This window comes from Copadichromis virginalis, linkage group LG2, assembly GCF_057382275.1.
Source record: "Copadichromis virginalis isolate Kocher_CV1m ecotype Utaka linkage group LG2, C_Virginalis_male_GT1.1, whole genome shotgun sequence".
NCBI lineage: Eukaryota > Metazoa > Chordata > Actinopteri > Cichliformes > Cichlidae > Copadichromis > Copadichromis virginalis.
Genome location: NC_140619.1, coordinates 13,301,023 through 13,327,023, shown reverse-complemented (window position 1 = coordinate 13,327,023; position 26,001 = coordinate 13,301,023). Strand labels below are relative to the sequence as shown.

The 26,001-nt window shown below is 42.1% G+C and overlaps 2 protein-coding genes across 9 annotated transcripts in view; both read right to left on the bottom strand.

Annotated features, from left to right (window-relative positions):
• Positions 1–8,343: 8,343 nt before the first annotated feature.
• Positions 8,344–11,940, bottom strand: thoc3 (THO complex 3). Its single transcript, XM_085471498.1, has 6 exons — positions 11,698–11,940; positions 10,986–11,142; positions 9,729–9,933; positions 9,140–9,301; positions 8,853–8,953; positions 8,344–8,760 (listed from the first exon to the last, which is right to left on the bottom strand). The coding sequence occupies exons 1-6, from the start codon at positions 11,875–11,877 to the stop codon at positions 8,597–8,599; spliced, it is 969 nt and encodes a 322-aa protein (XP_085327624.1). The 5' UTR covers positions 11,878–11,940; the 3' UTR covers positions 8,344–8,596.
• A 1,267-nt stretch (positions 11,941–13,207) lies between these two features.
• The window catches only part of shtn3 (shootin 3), a 35,782-nt gene continuing 22,988 nt past the window's right edge, over positions 13,208–26,001 (bottom strand). For 3 of the 8 annotated variants that reach the window (XM_085471484.1, XM_085471492.1, XM_085471497.1), the window contains 12 exons: positions 25,812–25,893; positions 25,547–25,641; positions 24,805–24,951; positions 21,723–21,876; positions 19,771–19,945; positions 19,396–19,466; positions 19,109–19,215; positions 18,189–18,203; positions 17,836–17,898; positions 16,857–16,986; positions 15,830–16,103; positions 13,208–15,521 (listed from right to left, as the gene is read on the bottom strand). In XM_085471484.1, the coding sequence (XP_085327610.1) occupies positions 15,407–15,521; positions 15,830–16,103; positions 16,857–16,986; positions 17,836–17,898; positions 18,189–18,203; positions 19,109–19,215; positions 19,396–19,466; positions 19,771–19,945; positions 21,723–21,876; positions 24,805–24,951; positions 25,547–25,641; positions 25,812–25,893 (1,428 nt within the window). In that variant the 3' untranslated portion in view covers positions 13,208–15,406. The remainder of the gene's footprint in view (positions 15,522–15,829; positions 16,104–16,856; positions 16,987–17,835; positions 17,899–18,188; positions 18,204–19,108; positions 19,216–19,395; positions 19,467–19,770; positions 19,946–21,722; positions 21,877–24,804; positions 24,952–25,546; positions 25,642–25,811; positions 25,894–26,001) is intronic. The other 5 variants (XM_085471491.1, XM_085471494.1, XM_085471493.1 and 2 more) reach the window with 4 other exon arrangements.

Sequence of the window (26,001 nt, the reverse complement as noted above, 5' to 3'; positions counted from 1 at the left end):
TATTTCTCTTATATCTAAAATAAGAGTCTGGATGGACAAGAGGCTGTTTTACGCAACAACGACGGTAAAACCATCGTGTCGCTCCGCCATTCGCTTACTTTATTTCTCACAAAACTTTCACAACAAAAGCACCATATCCTTTTCAGGCTTTTCAAAATAAAACATGTAATAACTATAAATGGCGCTAACATTCCGGCCCCTAATTGTTACTGCTAAGGCATAACAATTACATATTAACACAATAAAGCGTCATTTAATATCAACACTCATAATCTAACTGGCTTAACCAAACATTATATGAAACATAAGTCATATGTGTTGAACATATATCTGTTACACATGAGGCTGATATTCAAACTGTTGCCTCCATTTCAAGCAACAAACATAACTTGTCGATAGGCCTCTCCAAAACGCTAGTTTTGGTTTTGACAAACACACGTCTGACAAGTCCATGTGAGTCTGGAACTGTTCTCTCAACCTTTCCCATTAACCAGGAACTTCTTGGTGCACTGTCATCGACTATGAGAACAACATCTCCTGGTCTCAGATTTCTCCTAGTCACTAACCACTTCTGTCTTTCTTGTAGAAGCGGCAAATACTCTTTAGTCCAACGCTTCCAAAAAATGTCTGACAGGTACTGCACCTGTCTCCACCTTTTTTTTGCATACAAGTCCTCTCTTTGAAACAATCCAGGTGGCAGTACTGGCTGCCCTTTAAGAAGAAGTAGATGATTAGGTGTAAGTGCGTCTAAATCATTGGGGTCATTAGACGCTCTTGTTATTGGCCTGCCGTTGACAATTGCTTCAACTTCACATAGCAATGTCCGCAAGCATTCATCATCCAGAGGTTGCTGCTTTAGGATCTGGTTAAGAATTCTTCTAACTGAGCGAATTTGTCTCTCCCAGATTCCTCCAAAATGTGACCCTGCTGGGGGGTTAAATATCCAGGTGATGCCCTTTTGCATGAGCATTTCTGAGATTTTTGAATGATTCCATCCCTTGATTGCTTCACGCATTTCCCTTTCTGCACCCACAAGGTTAGTGCCATTGTCTGATCTCATGACAGACACTTGACCTCGTCTTGCAATAAACCTCCTGAATGCATTTATGCAAGAATCAGTCTCAAGTGAGTGGGCAACTTCTATGTGTATTGCTCTAACAGCAAGACATGTAAACAATACACCATATCGCTTAACTCTGCTGCGCCCATGCTTGACCTCAAAAGGTCCAAAATAGTCTATGCCCACATTTGTGAATGGAGGTTTGTCAGGAATCAGGCGATCTTGTGGCAAGTTTGCCATTCTTTGTTCACCAGGTTTCGCAGATGTCCTTCTACATGTTACACACTTTTGACAGGATCTTTCTTATTGCTGAATCTGCCTGTGGAATCCAGAATCTTTCTCTCAGCCTGGATAATATGTAATTCCTTCCTCCATGGCCTGTTTCTTGGTGAACTATGTCAATCTCAATTTCAGGAGTTAAATTATGGAACAGTCTAACAGAAGAAATAAAAGACAGTCAAAACATAAAACAGTTTAAAGTAAAATATAAAAACCTAATTTTAAATAAGTATAAGAATGAAGAAAACGGGGTTAACCCAGGACGGTAATGTTGCTGGTAATGGTGTTGCGGTTCTTTTTTGGTTGTTTTTTTTGTTTTTTTGTTTTGGTTTGTTGTTTTTCCATAACTTGTGTATCTGCAAATATACACATTCTGTATTTTTCATATGAAAGAAACTATACTGTGGTGGGGCTTGCTAATTTCTTGTTTTTGATTTATGTATGTTATGTTTTGTTTTACTTCATATGTTTATATGTTTCATATGTTGTTTGTTTAATTTAAGACAAAAAAAAAATTAAATGAATGAGAGGTAAAACTTGAGGGGGTAGGGACAAATAAGTAAATACTTCAGCCTACTCCTTTTCAAACAAATAATGGAATGATATTTTGTAATGATTGTGAAGGCACATGTTTGAAATGTTTGAAATAAAAATGAACTGAACTGAACTGAACTGATGTGTCTCAGAATCAAAGTAGAAACATGATGACCTTTAGGGAGAATCACTTGATGCTTAACATCTACTGGTAGTGCAGACTCATGCAACCTACTGCCAACCCTTAAAACTCCATCCTGGACAAAAGGATCCAGCTTCACAATGTGACTGCTCCTTTTAAGCTTGTCACCTTTTTGAAGACTTGCAATTTCTTCTGCGAAGCTTTGATTTTGACAAAACTTAACAATCTCAGTTTCTCCCTTTGCAACATCTGCAGTGGTAAGTGAAGATCCCTTAATACATGTTTTGAACTGCTGCATTTGACCTGCAACCTTTTCAGATTTCCTTTTACTGCTGTCACAGCCACTTGCTTGTGACATGAGAAGCTTCCGATGCGCACTTAACCTGCCAAGCAGCTGCTTGAACGTAAGTATGCAGGAAACTGCCTTTTTTAGACGGTACCAGTCTGAATAGTGAGAGATCAGTTTGTTCACTGGATTTTCATGTAATTTTGTAACATCCACACTCATCACCTCTTTGACTTCGAAATCATTTTTTGGTATTTCTTTAATGTCCGGTGGAATTGGCCAGTTTTTCTTATCTTTTGTCAAAAACTCTGGCCCAGCAATCCAGTTTGAACACTTCATGAATGTCTCTGTGTTCATTCCTCTTGAAGCGTGGTCAGCAGGGTTTAATTCAGAGTTTACATACATCCACTGACTTGGTTTTGTGTTGTCTCTAATAAGTGACACTCTATTTGCTACAAATGTCTTAAATCTGATGTTCTCGCTGGAAATGTACTTTAAAACAGTGCTACTGTCAGACCAAAACACAGATTCTTCTTGTGGCATTTGCAGCTCCTTTCTCATGAGCTTGTCCATTTTTACAGCAACTGCAGCTGCTGTCAACTCCAGACGTGGAATTGTTATCTGCTTCAGAGGAGACACTCTGGACTTGCCCATAATGAATGAGCAGTGAGTTTCTCTTTTCTGGTTTGTGATACGGAGGTAAGTAACGACTCCGTAGCCTCTCTCACTGGCATCAGCGAAGTGGTGCAATTGTGTAGATATGACCACTCCAAATCCAGCAGGTTTCAAACACCTGTTGACGGTAAAGCCATGAAGTTTTGAAAGCTCTGAATGCCAAACTTGTGACCTTTGAGCCAGTTCAGCTGGGATTTCCTCATCCCATGAAATCTTCCTGCCACATAGCTCTCGCAGGATGATTTTTGCTGTCAGAATGACAGGAGACAAAAAGCCCAATGGGTCATATATTGCACTTACAAATGAGAGGATGCCTCGCCTAGTCTTTGGCACAGATTTTTCAGTTATCCTGATCTTGAATACATCTGTCTCTGTGCACCAGTTCACTCCTAGGACTCTTTCATCTGGTAGTGCATCATGTCTCAAATCCAAATCTTTCATCTCTTTTGCTCTTTCCTTTTCAGGAATGGAAGCAAGGACAACTCTGCTGTTGCTCATCCACTTTGTTAAGTGAAATCCTCCACTCTCACACAATGCAGTCAGGTCTCTGACCATAGTACATGCCTCTGTTTCATCTGAAACTGACAGAAGACAATCATCTACATAAAAATTGTTCAGAACAGCAGTAACTGCTGCTAGTGGCATTTTTTCTTTAGCATCTTCTGCTGCTTTTTTTAGTGCATAGTTTGCACAGCTTGGGGAGGATGTTGCCCCAAACAAGTGCACCATCATTTTGTATTCTTGCAGAGGTTCATTCAAGTTCCCATTTGGCCACCAGAGAAAACGCAAAAGATCACTGTCCTCTGGAGGTACTCGCACCTGGTGATACATAGCTTCTATGTCTGACATCAAGGCAATGTGATCCCACCTAAACCTTGTTAGTACTCCAATCAGTGTGTTCGTTAGGTCTGGCCCTTGCAAGTGTTCTTCGTTCAGTGATTTCCCTTGAAAGGATGCTGCACAGTCAAAAACTACACAGAGTTTTCTTTTCTGGGGGTGGTACACACCATGGTGTGGTATGTACCAAACTCTCTCATTTTCAGGGGTAGTCTTTGTGTTTGGTACCTGAACTGCATAGCCTTTATTCAGCAAGTCAGACATGAAGCTCTGATACTCCTTGTGAAACTCTGTGTTTCTGATTAATTTTCTTTTCAGATTCTCTGCCCTCTGCATTACTGCACTCCGGTTGTTTGGCATTTTGACAGCTTTGTTTCTCAAAGGAATACCTATGCTATAATGACCATTAATCCTTTCAACTGTGCCATTGACAGAATCCATAAACATGATGTCTTCTCGTGACATTTCCTGTTTTTCCTCAGAAGCTTTCTCTGGAAAATCATAGTTGAGCTGTTGCATCAAAAGATTCTCAACATTAGTGACAGAGATGCGATTTACTGAAACACTCAGCTCTCTGTCAGAAGGAGTAGAGCAAGAATCTCTCTTGAGAGGGCCATTGATAACCCAACCCAGGACTGTTCGAACAGCATATGGACCGTTATCGTTACTATGAATAATCTCCCATGGTTCCATAGCCTTGTGCACATCACATCCTATCAAAAGTCCAATGTCTGCGTCTGAATGTGGGAACTTGATTTGCCGAAGATGTGGCCACCTTTTTAAGTCATCCTGTGTAGGGATGTTCTCTCTAGACACTGGAATGTCTGCATGAGTGTAAATGTCAGGAAGATCTATATAGGTGTTCTCATTTAAACCACACACTTCTAATCCTGACAGGTGGTAACTTGTCACCATCTTTTCTTGTCCCATTGTGCGAAGCATGAATTTTGTCTTCTTACCTTCTACACCCAGTTGTCTCATCAGTTTTTCTGAACAAAACGTGGCTTGGCTCCCATTGTCCATGAATGCATAAGTCTCAATCAACTTATTGCCTTTCTTCAACTTAACCCACACAGGAACGATCGATAACACATGAATGCCTTTTCCGGCCCCCGTGGCTCCACAAATTCTGCCTGAAGTGTGTGTTTCATCACTTGTTGTGGGAATGTCTGAGACATTTCTCTGGATGCAATCGTCTGCCTTACTGTCCTCCTCCTTTGTCCAATGAAGCATACTTGGATGTCTCTTAGAGCAGTACTCACACAATGATCTTTTCTTACAGTCCTTACTCAGATGACCTTGTGTCAGACATGCAAAGCACAGACCCTTTGCTTTAAGGAACTCTAGTCTTTCTTTGTAAGGCTGGTTTCTGACCTTTTGACATTCTGCCAGTGTATGGAGTTTTTCACAGTATATGCATGGTTTCTGGAAGGCATTGCTAGTGTGACAAGAAGCACTTTTGTTAATTTCAGGTGACCTTTCATTTGCAGCTTGTGTTACACTTGTAGCAAATGTGCTTCCCCTTTGCCTGGATGATCTAGTCATTCTCACATTTGCAGATGACTTTGCTTTGTCTTCAGCATCCTTAATGTCACCATACAAAGGATCTGCAGCTATTTTTGCTTGTCTGTTTATGAATCTAACCAGATCTGAGAACTTTGCTCTCCTTCCACTTGTTTCTTGAATGTCAAAAGCAGAGACTCTCCACATTTCTCTCATTTTGTATGGCAGTTTAGAGACAATAACTCTGAGGTTCGTGGGGATCTCCATCTCTTGCAGTTGACTGATGTCTTGCATTGCATTGTTACAACCAGTGAGAAACAGTGAATAGCTATGAAGAGCCTTTGCATCATCTGTTTTGATTTGTGGCCAATTGAATGCTCTGTTCATGTAGGCAGTTGCAATTCTCAGTTCATTACCATAATGACAAAACAGCAACTTCCTTGCCTCACTGTAGCCTTGTTGAGGATTCATGTGCTGACAACTTCTTACCAAATCTCTGGGCTCACCTCTGGTGAACTGTTCAAGGTAATATAACCTGTCACTGTCAGTTTTGTCATGAATTGTATGGTCAAAGGCTCTTGTAAATGGTATGAACTCAAGTGGATCACCACTAAAAATGGGAATGTCTCTTTGAGGCAAATGTGACAGTCTATGTTGTTTGACTAACATCTCAGTGATATCATTTTGTTTCAACATGACTTCACATAGATTCATTGGAATAACACTGGCATCAGTTTGGTGCAAGTCATCTTCTTGTTTTACACTGTGACTGTTTACCTTTGAATGCCCATCATGTTCACCTTGTACCTTTGGCTCTTGGAAGCTGAAGTGCTTAACAGCCGATTCACACTGTTCCACATCATTTTTACAGCTGTCATATTCACAGTCCTCTAACACTTTTATTTTGGCTGTAGAAGCAGCAATAGCTGTCTCGATCTCAAGCTGTTCTCTTCTTGCTTTTAACTTACATTCTTCAATGTCCAAGGCTTGTCTCTGTTTCAAGGATGCGGCTCGTGCGAGCAGAGCAGCGCGCTCTGCTTCTTCTTTCTGCCGTACAGATGATACCGAAGAAGCTCTGGACGATCTTGATGAGCGGCTACTGACTGAGCTTCTTCCAACGCTGGTACCTGATTTCTTTGCAATTAGTCTAGCAGTCACTGACACGCTGTCATCTGGGCTCACGTCGTCTTGATGCTGATGTCTTGTTACGATGATCCATTTCTCAACTTCAGTCATAAACGCACTGAACTGCTCCTTTTTTGGATTGAACCAGAGCATCTGGTCCACATTCCTTTCATCTTCTGGCAACAGTGACAGTACATCATCATTTGCCCGTAAGAATTCTTCATGCAGCTTTGAAAAGTTACTTAAATGTTCATCAACAATGTCAAGGCTTTCATTCTCTTTCATCAGTCCACTAATTTTATTCATTTTTGAAGTTAATTGTGACAGCTTGGACCTTCTTGCGTTTATGTGCCTGCCGAGCTGTTCTTCCAAACCTCTTTCGGTGTACTTTTGCGCCCTCTTGTGGCCAGTCCCGCTACTGCAGCTCTGTGCCCTGGGCCTGCAACCTTGCGGGTCTTTATCTGCCATCTCTGCCCCTTTTACACAACTTCTTATTCAACAAGTGTTCATGAAACAAAATGGTCTATGACACAAAGCTGAGGCTTTCGTAGTTAGTGTCATCTTCTTAAGACCAAAAACACTGTCACTGACTTATTTGTAAGAAGTTGAGAATCGCAATTGTTCAGTTTTAACACGACTTGTAGCTTAGCAGCATATCATAGTCCAAAACTTTATCCATGAAAGCTTATTTCTTCTTTTCTTAGATTCTTCATGCATACAGCTCTGTGCACTTAACTGACTTGCTGTATCAAACTTTGCACGATCTCATAGCGATGCAGTCGTCTTGTTCGGGAGCATGATGGTTTTACTTAATGTAATGGCTATCTTTGTTTCTTCTTGGAGTTCTCTATTTCTCTTATATCTAAAATAAGAGTCTGGATGGACAAGAGGCTGTTTTACGCGTCGGTTTGTGCAACAACGACGGTAAAACCATCGTGTCGCTCCGCCATTCGCTTACTTTATTTCTCACAAAACTTTCACAACAAAAGCACCATATCCTTTTCAGGCTTTTCAAAATAAAACATGTAATAACTATAAATGGCGCTAACAGTCTTCTTTGCACAGAAACCTTAAAGGTTTCTAAAAGACTTTAGTGAATGAAGCATTAAAACATTTTCCAGCAAATATTTCTGAATATAAAATAAAAGGTTAATTTAATGCCAGCACAGGCGAGGCAGCAGAGGGCAGCCACTCCACAGGAAGGTTTTTGGGCACATTTCTCATGTGGGGTTGAACCAAATTAAAAGAAATCAAAGCAAGACAGCAGGGTTCCCGTTGACATCCCCGCCAAGACGACAGGAAGCTGCGAGGGGAAAACAACCTGCAGCCTGCTGCTCTCAGGCTCTGGGGACCGGGAGTGACCAGCTGCCACCAGCCTGGGCTGAGGGCCTTAAATTTTTGCTCACACTGTGAACGTATGTCAGGGTGGAGGAAGATAAAGCAGTCACAGGAGGAAAAGACAGGAAGACACTTCTGCTGTCAGCTGATGTCTGTTTTACACTCGGCAGTGTTATACCTTATAACGATGGCCTGATTAAAAAATAAAAGGTCTTATAATGTAGAAATAAAAATGAACTATTTAGGAACAGTGGACATGTAATAAAAGCAGTGAATCAGTCTTTGACTTGAAGGCAAAAGCGAATTGATTTTCTTGGCTTGAGTGTGTCTGTGTACTTATACAGGGTACAGGTGCATCTCCTCTTATCTGGTACACCTACCTGGTGTATACCTACAGGCTGCAGGAAGGATATGATGAGTCAACATCCAGTGTCTAAAGTCAAATAAAAATAATGAAGCTTAATAAACTAACGCACACCTCCGAGGCTTTCATCATTTTCATATTTGAACTATAATCACAAGTTCAGCTATCAGAGCTCAAAACAAAAGACTTATAGACAGAGAGCAGCTTTAATATCAAAACACTTTATTTTACATACAAACAGTATCTTACAGCACATTTTTATTCATGTACACAAATGAGGAATGGAGTTAAGTTTGTAAAGGAAGCGCTAGGAAAGCAGCACCATCTGCTGGTGGGAAAAGGCTACTGCTGCTTTAGGATCGCGCTCGGTGCTCGAGAAGACTCTCTACTTCCATCCTTGGCAGGTTTCGCTCACAGAGTTCAAGCTAAACAAGTCTGAACGCAGAAATGACCTCAGGAGTCGTTGGGGAGGCCAAACAGTTTGACGGTGCCCGCCTCCCGGTTGTTGTCGTACTTGCCCTCCTTGTCATCGCAGGCGTAGGCCAGCAGGGGCCTCTTTGGGTGCCAGGCGACTGTGAAGGTTGGAGAGTCACACTGAACTTCCCAAAGCTTCTCTCCTACAACACGAGGAGAAGACGGAGAATGTGTTTAATGCTTAGTAAAAAAATATATATATTTCAAATTTACAGCTCCAAACTGTCTCACTGACCCGTTTCCACCTCAGCGATGTCTATGAAGTGATCCTCGGAGGCCGAGGCTAGCATCTTGCCATCGTGGCTGAAGCTCAGAGTCCTCACTGGCCAGTCCAGTCTGCACCATCAGAGCGATAAAAGAAAGAAACTCTCTGAGATCCAGAATAACCTTAGAGTCATAACGGCACATTTCTATTCCACGATAAAGATGTGATCCATGATGTGTTTTTATTTATTTTTTTAAAAGACCATTACTGTAATTATCTCATGAAACCTAAAACTCTGAAAATAAACCGTCTCTGACCTGGAGAAGCAGCGGACACACACCAGCTCCTCCACGTCCCACAGGCTGACCAACGCATCAGCACTTCCTGTGGCAAAGTACTTCCCTGTGGGGTCAAACTTGATGCAGATGCAGTTGGACGGGTGGGCATTGATAGACTGGATGGGCTTCAACTCTGGATAACTGCGAAAAAACCCAGGTGTTTCAGAGGAGTCCACGTGGCTCGTGCACAGGTCAGGAAAAACGTGAGTCAGTGTAAAATACCTTCAGACCTTTAGTTATTGTTGACCTGCAGTGTTTGCGTGTTCATTTCAAAGACAGAATTAGGAGCAGATAGAAAAGTTCCTCTGTTTTCTAATAATGCAAAAACACATTTTAAAGCCAAATCACAATGAAGTGGCGACCATTCCAGCCAGCTCTGGGATCAGCTTGTTGACATTTTCTCACCTTGATTTGAAAAAAGAAAAATCAAACTCCCCAACCTTTAGTTGTACACTTTCACTCAGCAGCTAGCCTGTGTTGGTGTGTGAGAAGCGACGGAGAACATGACGCTCAGCTTTTCATGAACATGCATGTCAGGAATGAACGTGAGCAGAAATCTGCTCCGTACCTCAGAATATTGATGCAGCCGTTTCCGTTGGTGAGGAAGAACATGTCGTTGTCGTTGTTCCACGAGATCTCATTCACCTCAAACTTGAACTGCTCTTCTGCCTTGGAGCGGTGCGTCTTGGCATCGATGAAAGTCACCACGTCATCTTTGTTCCCCACGGCAATGGTTTGACCATCCGGGCTCCAGCAGATGTTGATGTTTTCACCTTTAGACAAAGATTCAGTTTTGATGACACAGTGATGAGCGAGGTTTAAAGAAGGGTCATGACTCCTGTACGGGTGGGCATTTTGAATGACCGATACAAAAGTGCCCGCTATCATCCCAGCAGACTTTCCTCAGACGGTGAGACTATTGTATCTTTGAATAACCAGAAGGTTTTTTGTATTCATTTAAATTTTTGGGGGCTGACCAGCTGCACAGAGACGTTGTTTGTTCAAAGAACTGGTTACAACTCGCTGTCTAATGTAACCATGAATGAAGGAATAATTGTATTTTACTATGCTTTACTTATGACTTCATAATCTGGGAAGCTCGACTCACTAAACATCTTTGGCGCTTTACTGAAGTCTATAACTCACAATGGTTTATGTCAGTGTCTTTTCAAGAGTCTCTTCACCATCTAGTCACAGTAAGCAGCGCTGCAGCTAAGAGCGCAGGTAGCTCATTCAGCATTAATGCAAGCTGTGTGTTTAGAGGATAACATCAGACAAACAAGCCTTACAGAAGTCTGTATGACAATTATTTTTAATGAGATTTGAAGGATGTTCAAATTACAGAAGCTTCCCGGGAGAAACCACCTGGAAAAAATGAATCAGCAGGTACGGACTCATGAATTCACCATGAACAGGTGACTCTGTAACGTTCTGATTAACAAATTTGGATGATGTCATCATACTCGGACTGTTTGCTATTTTCATGATTTTGTTTCATGCTGAACGAACATCCGGTTTAAAGAAGTGGAATCTTTCAAAGCCTTTGAGCATAAGCACTCAAAAATACTTAGGATTACTTTTAATCTTAATCTAAAATCTTCAACTGTCAATAGTAAATGCCCAATTACAATCAAATCAGACTCTACAATGTTAACAAACTGACATAAATATACAGATGGGGTCATAAAGGATCCCAGTCAGTTACCTGAATCAGTCAGCTTCTATCAGCTACAATAACTCCCAAAGAGAAAATGCAGGCAAACAGCAGCAACCTGAGGACAGTACTAGCTGCTGACTCTGTTCGCCACAAAAACCAAGAGCCTACCCTTCGTGTTGACGGTGGCGATGCATTTGGTGGTGCGTACATCCCAGATGCGGATGGTTTTGTCTCCGGACGCCGTGACAAACAGATCCGGGTTGGTGGGATGCCAGCAGAGCTGATCCACGCTGTCACTGTGACCTCTGTAGTTGTTCTCTTTCACCTGCAGACAAACATCACATGTATCAGGCATCCATCGTGTGCCACTTTACAGAGCACATCCACAAGCAGCCCAGCAAGACGATCACCTGTAAAGTTTTCTCTTAGAAATATGACTCAGATTATCTTGCATACCACACTTTGTGGAAAGGGAAAAAAAATTAGCATCCCTCAAGTTATAATTTAAACTTGAGGGCTGTGACTTTAACTTTCTGATTTGATCATGTCTCTTTACATAAATATGAAAGTTTATCAATTTGGGCATTTCAGTGATAAAAATACTAATCAGTAAACATATACGTAATTAAAATGAATAAAAAATTAAGTAGAAAGCTGGGCTGCAGACGGAGCTTATAGGTTTCTGCTTAATGACGTAAATTCCTAAATAACTACAAGGCTGTTCAGTTAGTGGCAGTTATTGAGTGATGGGGATTATCCAGGGGGCCGTGTTTTTTGTGACAGTCGGCTCTCTAACGTCCAACATTCATTCATTCATTCACGGTAGCGAGCTAACCAGGCTAACGCTAGCATACTAGCAACATGCCGCTATGTGACTCACCAAACGGTCCTTTTCCAGCACGAAGACGCTCGCTGTTTTATCAAAGGACCCGGAGGCCAGCCTCCTGCCATCACAGCTCCACGCCACCGAGTGAACTTTAGCCGTATGAGCGGCGAATTCGCGGCTTTTGTTGTTATTTTTAAAGCTCTCCTGCATCTCTTGGAAATACTGCGACGCCATCTTGGATTCCTACGTAACAACAGTGGCCGCCGACTGTAGGTGGGTTTAAGGGAGCCTGCGCGCCATCTGGTGGTTCGGAGGGGACCGACACTTGTTTACTTTGCTCAGACGGTTAACTTTATAAAAGGTCCTGTAACCGTCCTGTAACATAAATACATTCAGAAAACAACAGTAGAAAAGAAGTATGTGTAAATCCATCTTATCTGTATTTTTTGATGCAAGGAATAAAATATTTAAATCGTTCTAAATACCAAATGAAAAGGCCTTATTATTGCAGGATATTGCTCATAAGAATGATTAATCAGTCAAATTAGAAACAGAAAAGTTAAAGTTATCCATTTAAAAGAATATATAAGAAATCTCAAACTGTGACATCATTTATTTGAATTGATATGCATTTTCTAACAACTAAAACCAACACAAGAAAAACATAAAGCCAGACTTCACCTTGAAGAAATTTCAGCTGCATAAACCTTATGAATGAATTTAAACAGGTTTCGTTGAGCTTTGGGGAATTGGGCTATTTAAGAAATTTAGAATGAGCATCATCCATCATTTACAAACTGTCAGATCCTCGTTTCTGTATGACAGTAAAATATGAAACAGTTCAGAGCTCAGTCAGTGATCTTCAGTTTAAATCCCAGAAAACAAAAAGTACTTCAGCTTCATTGTATTGTTTCTATCATTATTAATAATGTGGAATGCATAACATGACACAATCCATGCACAACACACTGCATGTTTAATCAGTCAAATTAGAAACAGTCTGGTTTGCAGCCTATGTGCATTTAATGTGCTACAGCTGATAGAGTTTTATCATACAGTTTAAAGTGGGTTAATCTATACATCAAAGTTTTTTTTGTGACTATTTGTGGAAGAACTGGAAAGAAGTGGCACGATCTGCTTTTAGGTAAATCATTGTGAAATATTTTGCTTTTATTTTCTTCAATTTTTTCCTTCCTTTTGTAAATTCATGCAGGAAAAAATGCTTTACTATCTCTCATTTTCTAAAGAAAATACAGCAGTTCTTTGCACATAGGCCTACGTGAACATCAACAGCGTGATAGGTTTGAGTACAAAAATAAATCCACTGATTGTGCAGGGGGAGATTTTTATGCCCTTTGAACTTTACATCATCTTTTCTGACATATATCAGATGTTGGTCTATGACTTTAAGATTCAGTGGCAGTAACGCTGTCACTCAAAGTAATGCTATATGTTCATATTACCACACATGTGATCTTTGACTCGACACACATTCATTATATCTTTCAATGATGTAACCAATGCAAGTTTCCAAATTCATTGTTGAAATAAAGACAGAAATCTCTCGTTTTATTTGAATTCCAATTTATTTAAAGTGATGTTTAAAAAAAACCAACACTCCATTTATATCTCAAACACACACAATATCTAGTCACCCCATCTCTGTCAAATATGGTATATCCCTCGGTTAAGAAGCCACTTGGTTACCAACTAAGCAATCGATGCGAGGACCCAAAACCTGCACCATCTGCAGGGGGACTCCCCTGCCATCCGGAGGCCTGTGCAAGGCCTCAATATGCATAATATTCAGGCCTGAGGCAGCTTCTGATGTCGAGTGTGTGGTCCTTTTGCACTAGAGTAAAACACACCGAATGGACGGAACAAAATGCACTTTTTAAATGTGATTCTGTGTTTTAAGAAAAGATGACAAGCAGTGAAAGCGTCACATAAATGTGCCTTGCGTCTTTGCATACTCGTGAAAAAATGTTTTAATGTTGCGGGCACGTGCCAGGAAAGCGATGTAAAGACAGCAAGCCCTACAAAATAAAAGTCAACTGTTCTGGTGAGGAACGAGGGCGGTGTTTCAGGACACGTGCACACAGGTCTCTGGACTCAGTGCTGATTCAGTGGAGGAAGACATCTCGTCTCTGGTGGACTATGACACGATCTCATGAGTTTTCACGCCACAGACTATAACTCAGGATGTTGAGGTTTAGATGCAGGTGTATGGAGAGGTAGAAAAAGTACACAAGCACCCTAATTCCTCCAAAGCACTTCTATTCTTAGCTCATTTTTCCTCATCGTTTTCTCACTGAGGCCCCTAAAGTAGGTTTGATGAAGGTCTGACCCATGGACCCTGAGAACATTTCTGTGACATGTATCTTTAAAAAGCTTGTGTCGTGTTCCTCTAAACCTGAAATATCAGTCACATGTCACTTCTGTGTTTCCCCCCTTCTCACCTTGCATGACTTATGACGACACACCTGGACTGAAAGGTGTGAGAAGGCAGGAAGCGTTTGTTTTTTTTAAACCCTGTCTATAAAAATGACAACCCGGTGTTTTCATCAGCCCGAGCTCATACTCAGGTAAACGCCTGGACAGGTGGAGCTGCAGGCAGCTGCAGGAAGCTGAAAGCAGCACAACAAAACTAAACTGTTCATTTACTTCATCTGGAACTTTCTGAAACATCCAATGCTTTCATCATTGACTACAACATGTCTGAAAAGAAGCTTCGATTTTAACATCCCCACATTACCAAAAAACACGCTTTTAAAACTGCAATCATCTGTCTGTTGGTACATTTGGTATTGCTTGGTTTGCCGGAGAACACAGCAGAATCTGTGGTGCACATCTCAAAAGCAACCCATGACAAAGTGTTTCGTTTGTTTGAAAGCAGCAGAAGAAGAGCGTTTCTCCACTATTTGCAACTGCAGGTTATAAACAGAGAAAAACCAGTTATGCTCGCGCCGCCGAGGATGCCAGCTGCAGCACAGGTCTAACTTAACCAGGAGAAAAATTACAGGACGTGGAGGCAAGGCAGGAGAAGCCAGAGAATTGGGCTCTATAACAGTACAGCGCATTCCTGCTGATGACACAAAGTGACGCTGAGCAGAATCTTTGTGCATCAAATAGAACTAAATCAACCTAAAGCTTTGCAGTCTTTATACAAGTCAAAGTGTCTGAAGAAAACTGAGTATCTGTGCAAAAATAGTGCAGCTTCCCTTGTACAGTGCAGCCCATCCTTCCTCCTGGATCCACAGGTTTATTGTCAAAAATCATCAGAGAAGCGAGCGGCCGATAAAAGCCGTTGTAGAAAAGCCAACAGTGCACTAACGCTGTTCTTTTGGCTCCTTTGAGACTTTTTGGTGTTTTTAGAAGTAGCTACAAAAATCCGAGTGTCAGTTTTATTGAATGTGAGCACGTTAGCCTCATGTGGTACGTATGGAGCAGCAGATACAGTCGGTCTTTGTGCAGCTGGAGTTTCTACAATGGCTGATCACCTCCCCTTATCTGAGCCCTGCTTTTTTCATAAAGTCACCAGTGCATTAGCTCTTACTGCTCTGTTACCTGTGCATCTTCATCCGAGCGAGTTGTTAGTCGGTTAGTGTAAATCCAAAAAAAACATAAATACAAAAGTACAACAAAGTCAACGTTTCCATTTTTGATCTGACACAGTAAACAAAAGGCAAACACTCTGCAAATCATCTGATCTCATCACTCTTTTGTCAATAAACGCACAAACCGAAGATACTCAGAGTCCATCCTAGCACTCTGCGTCTGCGCTGCCGTTGATTGAGCTGTCGCAGAGGGCGGCGTCTGCATCATCACCGGGCACTGCATGGTCGACTCCGTTTGACTTGATTTGATCCTCCTTGACACTGTGGAGCAGAGACAGCAAGCAACATGTAAGAGACCGAGAACAGCCGAGACGCAGTGATCACTGTAATCTGTGGAGACCAGGTCAGCATCAACCTTGTGCTGGAACCTGGACTCTAAAACTGCAGCTAACTACATAGCCTCCTTCTTGACTGCATGACTTCAAATATTCTTTTCTGTGTTTGTTTTACACATGCAAAGGTTTTTAGATTAGATACATGAACTTCCAGGGATACTGATGGCGTCTCCACCCGGGTCAGAAAGTATTAGGACGGGATGGAGGGCATGCTTGTGATGAGTGTCGCTCCACCTGTTTATGCAGCCGTTGCTGACTGGAGACTCGGCTGTTTCTTTCTCAGATAGAGAGCTGCAGGACCTCCTCTCCTTGCCCGTGTCCGAGCTCTTCCTCCGGGCTACGACCGGCCCCGAGCCCGACCCCCGTCTCTCTGGGCTAAGCCTGGGCCCTGCTGGGTCAGACGGGGCACTCAGCCCACCGGGCCCTTCTGGATCTTTGCCGGAGTCGCTGCTGGTTCGCCTTCCATTCAGGCTGTCAGAAGATGAGACGTGGCTCATACGGCCCTCATCTGGTTATCAAAGAGACAGACAAAAACCAAAAAGCAGGTTTTTACATGAGTCTGTCTTAAAAAAATGGTACAGAACTTTTATTTAGAAGAAAGAATGTCAGATGTCTGATAATAGAGGGTAGATGTTAGTTTCATCTGTGGCTTTATATTCTCTGACTGCATGTATTGAATTTCTATTCATCTTTATTTTATTTTTATTTGCTTTTTAACACTGTTTTTATCTTCCTTGAACTTTTTCTCCTACTCAAACTACATCCTACTGCTTACTGCTCGCTCTTCTTTGTGTCATTGTTTTTTTTTTTTAGAAATTAGAAGTTTTGTAGATGAATATTTATCCAGCTCAAATACTCTGCACACTTAAAATCAGAAGGTTGTGGCTCTTTTTGCCAAACGGGTCAATCAATGCGAGGAAAGCAGAGCAGAAGTGTTTGTCCTGTGTGCGCAGTGCGCCCTCTGCTGGACACAAACTGACACAGCAGTTTGGAACGACTTTTGTTCATTAAGCTTTTATTAAGATCTTATATTCATATTATCCTGATTATACTTAAATACTTTTACTTCAGTAAAAAACAACAATAGTAGAACTTTTAGTGACAGTATCCTGACCAACACTATGGCGGCTCTTTGAGGTCCTTGTTGGCACTTTTGATAATGATTTTCAATATTTCTAAAGACTAAATGTTTTATTGTATATAATTAATGAAAATAGCTGCTGACGCAACACTGATGAGCTGCTTGGTGACAGGTTGCTACCTCCTGAGCCGGCCTCGCCCGCCTTGTTGCGTCGGCGTCTCAGGATGACCTCCAGCTCGCTGTCCTTCTTTCCGGGAGGTGACGGTCCCGACTCCTGCGAGCCTCGGCTGGGGCTCCTCTTCACCGTCTCCTGGAGGAGTACACACATTACTGCAGGAAGTATAGTTTTTTAATCTGAAAACAAATTGTTTCCAACCAGCGATGCTACAACTGATCCTACTGCACAATCCTAACTGTCAGGTCCAGAAAACATAAATACTACATTTAGACATTGTTACAGTGTCAGTCAGCTGAACCTGAGACCTCTGTGCTAGTCACAGGTTGCCTTTAACAAAAACTTTGTTTGAGCACCAGAGTGTTCATAAGTGCACCTGGCACGATCAGGTGGTGGGGGAAGATGCTCCAGTCTCGACGCACCCAAACGTGTCGTGAGGGTGTGCTGGAAACACGAGGCTGAGACATTGAGTCAGAGTGGATCACACAACTGCTCAGAGCTACAACCTCCTTGGTGGGCTGTTTAGTGTCCCTCCCACTCGAGTGGGAGGGCTGAATGTATTGAATGACACGAGGTCTGTCTCTGGGGGAGTTTTGAATTATCCTTCATGCAGTTTCTCGTATTTTCACAGTTAACCTGATGTTTTGCGTTGCTTCCGTGTCTGGCCTCCTCTGCTCTTTGTCTGCTCTGAGCAACTTGGTTCAGCGAAACAGAAACCCGGCACTGTTCGCAGAAAACCACGTCCAGATCAATCCTCAAACACCCTGCAGCAGGTCTGATGGAAACAAGCACCATCTTAAGCCTGGCGTATTCGTGGGGTCAGAGCTTACGATGCGCACCGCCCACCAGGGGGCAATGCACTTATTTCTCCTCTTGACATCTCCAGTGTACACAGGAAGATCCATGCAGTTTGTCTGAATATTCTCTTTTCACATTTAACAACATTTAACACGCTGCAGTAAAGCCAACATAAGCCCGTTTTACCAGGATGCCTTTCAGTTCCTCCATGGCGCTCTCCTGCTGTTTCTCCTCACAGGTTGGAGGCTGCTGGAGCAAAAACAGAAACATCACACTTGACCTTCATGACCTTCATGTTCCACCGACAGATCTGTGCAGCCTCACTAGCAGAGAATCATGGAAAAGGGGAAGAAGCTTCTAGTAACTGAGCAGGCACATGGTGTCCGGGCCATGAAGTGCTTAACAATGGACGTTAAAGTGACATGTTTTAGTGACTGGAAGAGGACCTGCAGTGTGTGTGTGTGTGTGTGTGTGTGTGTGTGTGTGTGTGTGTGTTAGTCTCTCCGGAAAGCCCAGAGAGCAACTGTGACTTGACTCACTTTTACTGCTATCCTCTGCAGCAGCACAAAGAAGAAGAAACATGGAGAGGAAAGAGAGGACAGTAATCAGGCAGAGTGCTTTCAGACTGCACGAGAAAAAACAGCCCTGAAAGTATTAACAGACACCCGGATTCATTTTCACATGAACAACGAGCTGAGATAAAACAGGAAGGATGAATCAGGAAGTACAGATTGATTTTTTACAGCTCATATTTGTGACATTTAATCTCTTACTCTTGTTGAAGGTAAAACAAATCAATGGAAGCTGACAACAAAAGAACCCGTTTGACAATTAGTTTAAAATGGTGATGAGCAAATGCGTCTTCTTATAGAGTGTATGCTTCACTCACATTCTAGAGCATTAAAATACACTATAGTAAATACTGTGATCTTTTTTCTTTACATATTAAAGTGAGCAGGAAATGATAAAAAAAATGAACGATCAGATTATATGTGGTTCCTGTCAGAGACTTCACCTCACAGCCTTTACCAGCTGATAGATCAAGCTCAGGTGTTTCTACATCCATTTATATATTTGGGAATCAATGGAGGGGTGTCAGTGTTTCTAAAAATACCCACAGAGACAAAAGCCCCAACAACAATGACCCAAGCTTCGTCGTTGGCTTCATATAAGACTAAAGAAGAGACACACAAAGGACACAAAACAACAACAAAGAGAAGAAAACAAGTGACAGAAACGGAGGCAGGTCGACCGCAAAGACACACAAACGCCTGTTATTCCTGACAGGTGACGCATGTCTGTGCCTCGTCATGCTGGAAATGCAGCTCAGCACATTTACTGGTTTAAACTGGAGTTCACATCTGCACTCGTAACTCCAGTCGTGTCCTTGTTTTTCAAATTTAGCTGTGAAAAAAAAGGGTTAGGGTTACGCCTCTCAGCGTGCAGTGCTCCGTCTCACCTTGGTGTCCTGACTCTTGACGGGCCGCAGGACGACGCCATGTTTGATCCGCTCCATCATCTCGTTCACTGCCTTCACTTTCACGTCATCCACACCTTCAGCAGCAGCTGGACAGCCAGAGGGAGACAAACCCAAATTACACCTACTGGATTAACGTAGCGTTATCATTTATTTCTGAGGCTGGCTTTGGCTGAGAACACGCTGCTGACCATAACAATCATGATAAATAATAACAATAACATTCTGTCTATCAATACATGAATATAAAACAGTGTGGTGAAACCCACCAGGAGGCTGCTCAGCCTTCACGGAGGCTTTGGAACCTTTGGAAGATTTCCTCATGATGGCTATCAGAGAGCTGAGAAACAGGCAAAATGATTCAAAATGAAAAACCAAGAAACAAAAGAAAAATCACGAGGTCAGACTTATGTGCAAATAGTCAAATTTACTTCCTATTACAGCTTCAGCGACATGTTTATCTCACATATGAAAGAAAATCCATATCAGCTTTTTATCAGATTGTTGTTACTCTCAGTATCAGATACGGGAAAATAAATACGTGATTTTAAGTCCTTCTCTTAATATTTATTTATTTATTCATGTGTTTGCCCTCACTGGCAGCCAGACTTTCTGATTGGCCGAGACAAACGCTGGTCTCTCACCTGAGGGGGTTACATCTGGAGGGCGGAGGCGGAGGTGGAGGGGGAGGGGGAGGAGGAGGGGGTGGCGGTGGCTGTGGAGGAGGGGCGGGAGGCGGCGCGACCCCAGGTGCAGGAGGAGGAGGGTCTGTGCTGGTTGTCATGGCGATTTTTTTCTGGGCCTCCTGGAGCTCGTGAACTGGAGAGAAGAAAACGTGAGCGGTTAAAAATCCTCTCAGCTGCTCGAATGATGATTTTCTTTCATTGAAGCTCCTTCCTAAACTCAGAGAGCAGGATCTGGTCATGTTTTTAACCGTTGTCATTGGTTGCTGGTTTTAGCCCTGACATCATGTGACCCATTTACGAGTATCAGACAGTGTTGTGAGGCTGGAGTCATCCTGTTTCTTTCTGCATCAGCAGAGGAATAAACACAGGAGCCACGAAGCACCGAGACCTGTAACCCTCTTATTTAATCAGCCGTCGGGTCAGCTGTTTCCTCCTCACATTATACTACAATAGAAAATCACTAAAAACCGTAAAACATTGACTGTACCATGGATATTTTATTTTTACTTAGTTTTGCTTAATGTGAATTATAAATGTAGATTATTTCTCATTAATCAGTCTGCTGCAGTTCGTTTACTTGCTCCTCGTCTGTAGAAGATTCAGGAAAAAGTGCTTGAAAGAGACTCAAAGCTAACATAGAAATTATTGATTACTTTGCTAACTGCATTAGGGACCGAGCAGTTAACCTAACCCTCGGTGGACTCACAGCCGTGTTGACCTGCTGTGAGCTTGAACAGTGATATCATAAAGAGCAGGAATGAGCTGATTAACTCCCAGGATCCTCTCAGCAGGCAGGACTCTCACCCACAGACTGTCCGTCTCTTTTAGCAGCATCCACCTGCTTCTCTACACAGACACAGACAAGCTGCCCGGTCCAAAGGAAAGATGGAGGATGAATATAAAAGCCAGTCAGGGAGCAGGTCAGACAAAAACATGAGTTAAACCAGACTTAAACAGTTAATATTTGTATTATTGTCTCTCATATTCAGCTTCAGTGAGTTTGTGACATTTTACTTGAATACAAGAATTATCTGAACCTCATCTCATGGCACCTGCTTCTGTGTTTAAAAGCTGTGGGGTCTTTCTCTGTATGTCAGAGTGTGGGACCTGATCGGTGCCTCAGATTACCATTCAGCCTGCCTGCTGCTGTATGTTATTCCCTTTTCCTATTTTAACTAATTTTTTCATCTATAATGTGGAAAACTTTCATTCCAGAAGATCACAGTGGGCACAATTCAGTAAATACAGCCTCCCTTCACCTCCAGTGTTCTATACTAGGCTCACAATGATATTAAAGTTTTAATCAACACATAATGTCAGCTGACAAAATGAGGAATCTGTGGGTGTGCAGAGTTATTGAGTCCACCCCTGCTAATCCTCTGCATATTCATCAGCACGTCCATTTTATTAGGAACAAAAATGGAAAACAGAAGGTTGAAGCGGTCTGATTCTGGTGCAGCTTGATCTGAGCACTAAAACTGGGTCAATTGACACATGCCACATTGGCTGGAAAAGTATTGGTGCATAAATAACATGTAGCAGCATGAGGCTTCACTGATCCCAGTTTTAACAGGACTCCAGTTTTCATGCAGCTGAAATATTATTCTGTCCTTTGAAAGAAGAGACGCGCCCACAGGTCTGAGAGGAAGTGTTTGTTCTATCTTTAGCTTCATCACGTCTTCCTACAAAAGCAACAATCTACTTCACTGTGTTACACTCAGTTTGTTTAGGCAGACTCTTGCCAGCCAATCACAGATAGTTTTTTTCTGTTGCTATGCTGTGTGTCTCCTGTCTCCTTTTAATGTTAAAATTCTATTTTAATGCTCACCTGAGGACTTGGTGAAGTGCACCTCCTGTATATATTCTCTATGGGACACTCTTAATGTGTGTGCGTCTCCACCTCCACCCACCTTTTTCCTCCAGCTCCTCGTTCTTCTTCAGTGCCTGCTCCAGTCGTCCCTCCGCCTCCTTCTTGTCCACCTCCAGCAGCTCCAGCTGCCTCTGCAGAGCCTCTAGCTGTGTCTTCACACGGTTCTGCTCCAGCTGTTCCTCCAGGTTCTGCACCTACACACAGGCGTAGCACATGATTCAGAACAAGCTACACAGAAGCACCATTACCAGACTGAAGGCTTTCCAAGCATGCAGCACTGGATGAAAGGCCATCAGACCCATTAAATCACATGACCACCGCATCTCATCAAGGAATAACTAAAAAGTAAAGGACCAGCTTCACCTATTGTTAGATTATAATATTATTTTATGCCATGTTATACCCCTAATTAAAGATTGTGAATTATTATGTAGTTTTAGTTTGCAGTATTCTCCTGAATTAGAAGAAGCTGATAACTATTGCATTCGTTAAACTGATTTGCATTACATTAGACTGCTGATTTATTGTGGATGAATGATATTGTTTTATGATGTTATAAGAAATACTGTTTGCAGAGAGTCATCGCCTTATTTGTCTGATTAGAAGAGAACAGAATATACTGGAGTTTTCTGCCCCATCTCAGCAGGAGCAGATAAACAGGGAGTCAAGGTCGTAGCTTAGGCGCTGTGTGAGAGAAAGCATGTGAATGTTTAGGCTTTTATGATAAGGTGGGAGAACCAGAGGCTATAAGAGTTTGAGCAATGCTCCACCATTTTGAGATCTGAGGCTGTCTGCATACGGTGTCCATCTCCCACGCGTGTGTTCATTAAAATCATCGTTTGACTTAACCCGGCCGGACCAGTGTTGTTATTGTGGTTTTTTCTCGTCTCCATCCCCAATATTTTGAACCATAACACTATGATACCTGCAGAATGTCACCAACTGTTGAAGCAAAACTAAAAGTCTAATTACCTGAGTTATTATACTACATGTACTCTTGCTTTGGATTACTGAGGGTTTTACAGTTTTTTCTGATTGCTTAAGCACATTTTTTGTAACTATTGGCTAATTTTGCAAAACTCTTCACACAAATAAGAAAACCTGTCACCCAATAATCAAAACATTGTAGTTCTCTTGCAAAAGCAAACACAGCTAGATTAACTCTTCATACCTTCATAAAAATGGTGTTTCCGTATCAAACAGTACACACAAGCCATCATCTACTAAGCACACAATGCGCCAACTGCACACTGATGGTATGAATACAAAACACATCTGGCCTTTGCTTTCTCTGTGCACAAGGTAGGCTATGTCAGTTTGAGCTCATACTTCTGTCATAGATCCATAAGCATAGAGGGATCCAAACTTCAAGTACTGGTGTTTATTCAAACACATCAAAACAAACACAAGTGTTTATTTCCAAGTATAGGATTATTTGCAATCACCATAATGACTCTATGGGTTACTTGGTCTGCAGTGAACATGCTTCCTCTGCCCCCAGCATCTGGTCATCTAGCAATTCTGTAAAGTACAATTTCAGTATTTTTACATCAATGGTATTGGTGTGTTTCTCATTGGCATATGGCAGTGCTACAAATCTTTGTGCGAAGTGACTGTACTAACCGATTCTCATTTCAAGATGTCCTTATGGTACTTGCTACAGTGTAGCGGCTCGAGTTAGGCTGGACCTGTTGGCCAGCTACCCTCAGGGTCATTCCACGGTTGATTACATGGTCCACTATTGTAGCTCTGATGTCATCAGCAATTCTATTTCTTACTCTTCCTACCCTTCCTCTCCCCCCTCCTCATCTTCCTCTCCCCCCTCCTCATCTTCCTCTTGCTCCTCCTCATCTTCCTCTTGCTCCTCCTTGTCCTTGTCGTCCTCTTCATCCTACTTCTTCACCTCCACGTCCTCTTCCTCGGCCTCCTCTACTTCTCACTCTTTCTGCTCCCTCCATTGTACTCCGCACACACAGCTTACCTGTATTATAGTGCTTAGGCTGATTGCAAAGTGAACTAATTATCTAAAAAAGTTTTCACATGTGACAGTGTGCCAGACAGTTGGCAAATTAGTGTTAATGATAGCCATACATGTGTATACTTTTGCTAGGAGTGTGTTGGAAATTTGGTAATTGAGTGTTGTGCAGTGAATTGTGCCTACAGTTTTGCAAAGTGTGTGTTACAAAATTGCAAACTGAGTGCAAAGCAGTTTTTGTGCTTTTAGTTTTGCAAACTCAGTGAGTGGTTTTGCTATAAGTCTGAATAGTTTTAGAGATTGTGCTACAGGAATCACAGTTAGGGTTTAAGCATTCAGAAAAAACTGTAAAACTCAACCTTTAACAACCTTCTTCTTCTTCCAGCTGCTCCCTTTAGGGGTCGCCACAGCTTCCTCCATCACACCCTATCCCAACATCCTCCTCTGTCACACCAACCCTCTGCATGTCCTCCTTCAGTATTTATTTTTCCTTCAGTCAAGGTCATGATGGGACCGGTGTGAAATATGTTACAAGAAATATGTAGTACTGTAGACTGTGTCATTTCAGACTATGTGCATATTTTCTGTTTATTGGTATATATTGGACTGTCTGATCAACATGCAAACCAAAGAAGAGTATTAGCAAAGAGCAAGCTTCAGTGCTAAACTGATTTAACTCATTTAAAAATCAAAACAAAAATTCCAAAATGTCCAGAAAAGCAGAATCTCCAGGAAGCACCGAGGCAGGACTACAGAAGGAACTGAGAACAGATGGAGCCAATGAGGGTGGAGAAGATCAGACAAGGAACTAGAGACAAAATGCAAAGCCCGGAAGTGAAACCACAACAAGACACACAAGAAAAATAATATAAAATTTTAATTTAGATATTTAAACTCTTTCAGCACAGCGGAAATATTTCAGCACAGGCACAGCTCTCACTCACCGCTTTGACTGAGAGTATTATTTAACTGCTCTACATGATTTCACAGGTAAACACAACAAAATCACACCTCTGCTATTATCCTTAACCATGCACGATGATCATATTTGCTTGTTTCAGGATATATTCACACAGCTCCAGCAGTAGAAACTCCGCCTTCTTGGCAGTGAAATTAAGGCTGCAGAAGAAGAGGCTTCATATTTTACCTTCTGCTGATGCTGCAGTCGCTCCTCCTCCAGGGTTTTGGTGACAGCAGCAACGTCTTCAAGGGCTTTGAGTAGCTGAACGCTGGGCTCAGCACTCTGCAGCAGCAGCATGCTTTGCCTGTTGGCCTCCTTCTGCTTCACCAGCATCTGCAGAAAACCGAGGACGATAATGAGGATAATGGGAACAAAGGAAGTTTTAGAAAGAGAGAAGGAAATGCCCGTCTGTGAATCTTTACTCTAAACAAACCAGCACAGAATCTGCTTTAATCCCACAGACTGTTCACTTTTCAGATCAGTAAAAACCAGATTCAGGACATTTCACCAATATTAACACACACATCAGTTACAAGCACAGAAACACAGTTCACTGTTTATCACTGAAGCTAGCAGCAGCAAAGCTCAACTTGGATTATCAGAATGAATGACTTTAGAAAACTGTGGGAGTCACAAAGTGCTCTCGACGAATTGGAGAAACTCTCAAATGCCGATTATGCAAAATATGAAGATTAAGTTCTGCAGCTGTGGTGAGACAGCAGCCGCAGCAGCAAGCATGGCTTTTATGTATTAACGTAGTGAAAGATTAGTCATTGTGTTTGCCAGCTGGAAAACTGGAAGCAGTGTTTGATTCCACCATGAATCATATTTCAAATTTCTGCTCTGCCAAGACAAACAGGAAAAGGCAGATTTTAAGCTTCTTTAGGTGTTTGACTGTACAGCCGCATTTCTGTGACTCACTCTTTACCTCGTGTGCATAAGTTTCAGCTTTGACTCGGAGGCTCTGCTCCAAGTCGAGCTGCTCCTTCATTCCCTCGTACTCCTCAGCTGCCATCATGGAGACTGCAGATACAGGGGGGGGCATGTTTAGAAAGGCACTGATGTTACACTAAGGGTTTGGAGTTATTAGCATAGCAGCATAAATGTGATGCTGAATGAGGTTACTTGTGCTTTTACTCCAGCTCTCTGCTTTGCATTAAGTTGCTCTTTGCCTGCAGTTTATTTCGACTCACCTCTGTTAAATCTCTTGATGGTTTTGCTTTGCTGCTCGACTGTTTCACGAAGCTGCTTCATCTCGGTCTGATCTTTCTCTGACTGCTCGCAGTGGAAGAGCAAACACACAGAAAACGTCTTAAAAACAAAAACTTTATTTCTCTTTCTATTTTTATTTATGAAATCTTCATGACTATTGAGACACTGACC